The sequence below is a fragment of the Argentina anserina genome, chromosome 6 (assembly GCF_933775445.1).
Source record: "Argentina anserina chromosome 6, drPotAnse1.1, whole genome shotgun sequence".
Lineage (NCBI taxonomy): Eukaryota > Viridiplantae > Streptophyta > Magnoliopsida > Rosales > Rosaceae > Argentina > Argentina anserina.
Genome location: NC_065877.1, coordinates 4,411,164 through 4,415,727, shown reverse-complemented (window position 1 = coordinate 4,415,727; position 4,564 = coordinate 4,411,164). Strand labels below are relative to the sequence as shown.

General features: G+C 37.8%; 1 protein-coding gene across 1 annotated transcript; it reads right to left on the bottom strand.

The window, feature by feature from the left end:
* Nucleotides 1-938: 938 nt before the first annotated feature.
* Nucleotides 939-2,658, bottom strand: LOC126799658 (uncharacterized). Its single transcript, XM_050526900.1, has 2 exons — nt 1,818-2,658; nt 939-1,480 (listed from the first exon to the last, which is right to left on the bottom strand). Exons 1-2 carry the CDS (start codon nt 2,429-2,431, stop codon nt 1,006-1,008), a joined length of 1,089 nt encoding a protein of 362 aa, XP_050382857.1. The 5' UTR covers nt 2,432-2,658; the 3' UTR covers nt 939-1,005.
* Between the last annotated feature and the right edge of the window lie 1,906 nt (nt 2,659-4,564).

The following is a 4,564-nucleotide window of genomic DNA, read 5'->3' as shown; positions in this document are numbered from 1 at the left end:
CCATCAGTTCGATGTCAGGCGCTAATGGGATGGTTTACATGGAATACAGGTATGCTTGATATGGTTTTTTCTCTTATACTGAATGAGTTAGAGTTAACTGATCTCTACCTATCTTTATTTTTTCTTTGTTCTCATAATTCATGGCAAAGCACAGATTATTTATATAAATGAGGTACCTGTTTTGCAGTACTCAGAAACACAAGCACTGCAAAGCACAGATGAAGAGTAAGCCACGGGATATGGCAAAGAGACATCATTTGTTTAAACAGCGCCGTGGCTGAGAAGAAGAATAGAGTAACAAGTAATGTTTAATTTGGTATACATAAGCAAATCATCTGTTTGTTTTCTCATAACAGTTTCTATGATCAAGCTGCCCTTGCCAAACCAGCTGCTACTTGATTTGAATATTCTGAATCACCCTGACAATCTCTGGTTTAAGAGTGGTAAAAGGCCAAATATTCAAAAGCAAGCTAGCATCTTACAGCTACGAATACCTGTTAATTCAACTGCTTGGAAATGAATCTTATCGGCTCGAACAGTTTGGCAAGAAGCTAAACGCTAATATATCAACTTCTGGCTCTACAATTGAGTTTTTTTCTTTTCCTATACTCAGATATCTTGTACCTGGAAACCCCAAAGCTAACCTTATTTTAAAATGGCAGTTGGTCTATTGAACCATTAACCAGTTATTTGGCATTGTCTTTACATTTAATAAGATTTCATCGACAAGAAAGTAGCTATACCCATATTCTGTCTCTAGTGCATGACATTTGACATTCGACGAAAATTTTCCCATTTTTGGCGTGTAAAGTAAATTTTGTAGACTTGTAGTTGATTCAATTGCTCATCTTGGACATTGAAAATATTATACTGATCGAATGCATTAAAAACAAAATGAAATTTTCATTTGCTTCTAAATCATGATCTATTGTCCTTGATGCCCTTGGGAGACCCTAAACGAGGTAAGCGCGCGTAGGTATTCAAAGTTTCAAACGCTAGTCAAATTCAAGATATTTGTTCAAATGAAAATTTACAATGGGCAATTGCAGCCTGAATTGATGTTTCTCTTGCAAGTACTTTACTCTGATCACCTCCAAATTCTTTATGAATTGGGGAGGACTTGATAGAACTTGGACAGCTCCTTGTTCTTCTTTCTTTGCGGTTAACGCCTGTGCTCATACTACTTCCTATAGCTTCCAATACCCCTCTAACAGCATTCAAGTCCATCTTGACACGTTTTTGCTGCTGTTTTACGAGGAATTTTTCTGAGGGCTTCTGATTTTGAAGAGTCGACTGAGCTTGTAATTTCTTCAACTTGCGTTCTCCGTTAGGATAATGACAGTACACTTGATCAGGAGAACATACAACTTTTCGGGATTTCACAAATGAAGCTACCAAAGTACCAAGATTCATAGCTCGAAGCTTGAAAAAACACTTCATGATGCCGCCGTTGACTGTGGTTTTCGTGTTTGATACTTTCCTACTCATATGCAACCAAACAAATGATTCAATCTCCATCTGAAGTTAAACTATTTTTAGTGTCACACTGCTTTAAGTGGTTAGTATACGTTTACAAAACATATTTTTTAGTCATAAAAATATAATAATTTAGTACACACTCGAGTTTCAATATTCTGACTTATCAATAATATAATAATCGTTAACTATCATTAATAATTAATAATTAGAGTTCAACTAAGAATTTTGCATTAAGACTCTCCAATTGATATAGCAAAAGTAATTTTGGGATTTACTACATATGAATGATATGATTATATAGTGATTAGAACTTGAACAGGAAATTTGATATGGCATACCTGGTCTGTAAGAAGTTATCGTTGTCCACGTGCGGTTGGGGATGACTAATGTTATTATGGTTTTTTACACCACCGGCTTTCTTGGCGGTGTTGTCCGACGATGACCAAAGACTAAAGAACAACGTGTTGACTAGGCTGTTGACTGCCGGCAATTTCGACCTCTTGATTCTAACATCATGATCGGAGCCCCCAAATTCTTCCTTTGAGGTGGACGACGCTGCCTGCTTCACTACTTCAGCTGGGTCAGTTGTCGTCTCAGAGACGATGTTTCTAGCTCTGCTGTCTTCTGTATTAGGGTTGGTGGTGTAATTGGAGAAGTCCGGGAAGGGGAAGCTCGACGAAAATGATATGCGTAAGCAATCGACATGGTCTAACCTGTCTCCATTACAATCATCATGAGTTGCTTTAGGATGGTGATGATCCAGTGCTATTTCGATGTATGATTCTTCATCGTCGACGTCACTATCATCGTCTTCTTCCACAACATCATCGCTGACGTTGTCGGTGAAATGGGAAAGGGCAGAGGAGAAGTTCAAGTCGGAGTCGGAGCAGCTGAAGGAGAAGCTTCCTCCACACCCCAGTTCTCGCAGAGTACTACAACTCATTCTTTCCATCTCTCTATTGAAGCTATGACGGAAGGCTTATATAATTATAGTTATTATATATATATCTGTGTTGGCAACAGATCATATGGAGAAGAATAAGATCGATCAGGAAGAGATGGAGATCGAATAGCGATCTAGGTGGAGATGTGCTTGCATGTGCATGCAGTTGGGCTAAGCCATTGTTAATTAGAGGGTGGAAGTTGAAGAGTCCTAGTCCCAAACTACAAGTAAAGAGGGCCGGGGTTGGTCTAAGCAAACTAGCCGATCACATTATATATATATAGGTCATCAATTTGGACCTTCTCTGTTAATTAGTAGTTTAGTACTTTAATAAATAATAACATTTTGTTTTTCAAACTTGAATCCACAAATTAGCGCCAACTGGTCCAAAGTTGGGAGCTTAATTGAGGGCTAAGTGATCAGAATTAAGATAATTATTCAAAGAATCGAATCCCGCGAACTCATACATATAGAAAGATATGATCGATTTAGTTAGTTTAAGTTTTGTTGGCCCTTGAATTCCTCCAGAAACTTTAATGTTGTTGCTCACGAGTGAGCATGAAAACAAATGACCTAAGGTAGTGGTTAGTCAAAGAAGTGACACAACAAGAAGCTAATTGGCATATGAGGACAGCCACCCATAGTATTTAGATGTTGGAATTGATATAAAAGAAGAGACATATTGGTTAACATCATCACCAAGCAATTTTACCCATTTTTGGTTTGTGGAATCCGTAATTTGAGCAAGCCCATTGGCCTCAACCCTAACCCCAAAGCGATAACATCGTAATTTACTGCCGATATAAACTTGGCTTACGTACCATCGCCAATATATGTTCCAATGAACTTGAGAACTCGGGGGGTCTTGTCCCTTAATTTTGGACAGCATCAATAAGTGAACAACGTAAGGCAAGTGAACAAATAGATAAGACATTCTGTCTCCGATTCAAGTATGCAAAATCTGTGGGATTAAGCGTAAAATGTGCACTGGACCTGGATTTTTGATGGACAAGTGAACTGACAAATGCGTATTGTGTACTGCAGTATTGATATAATGTTCGTTTATGATTAACACATGGACCCAACAATTTCAGTGTTAAGCTCAATTTGGCCCAATCGAACTAAATTGTATGAACGGAATGATCAGACCCTTGATCGATTTGAGAATTATAAATTTATATATCATATAATGTTCGTTTATGATTAACAAATGGACCTAACAATTTCAGTGTTAAGCAATTTGGCCTGTAACGATCCCAAAATTTCGAGCTTAAAAACTCAAAATTTCTAAGTCGAAAAACACCAAAACAATCTCAACGAATCGAAATCGTTTTAAATGCACAGCGGATCATTACTGAGTTCACAATAAAACTCAGACAACCAATTATTACAAACCAAATTTATAATTCAACATTTCATAAAATGGAAATGTAATAATCCTCCCAATCTCTCACAAAACTCAAAAATAAAATCTCACAAGTTCTCACACACAATCCACACTAGAAACCTCACCACAAGCAGAATAATGAACAACTTCGAGTCTTCGGAGTCGTCTCTCAATCTCCACTAATCGACACCTGTTGAATTATCCCCTACACCATTGAATTGGTGCACCGGGATTGTAAACACAAACCCGGTAAGCTTATAGCTCGTATGAGTAAAATGAAAGTATAACTCGTATATCAATATATACGAAAATCCACAAATCAACAAATATAAATGCACTCATGAGTCAATGGACGGCCCATCTGGTTGTCCCAAAAATATATGAAATGAAATTGCTCATGAGAAATCGGACAACCCTTCTGGTTACCCAAATACATTTATAATACGGGTACTAATGAACGCTGGTACACATCTGTTACCCCTCACTTAATACACCGCCGATATTGGGTAGCCACCTGCTACCCAACATCAAAACATTATGAGTACTCATGAGCCGATAACCACCTGTTACCTCACATGCAGTACTCCGGCAGACAGACTAGAGCTCTAACTGTATCGTAACTTTCGCCTGGTCAAAGGCTAGGTTCCAACTTGCCAAACACGTACAATAATCTCACATCATATTGTACCAAAAATCAAGTCCGAAGACAATCAACATTTTAACAATTTCCATGTTAAAATCACGTATAATAATCA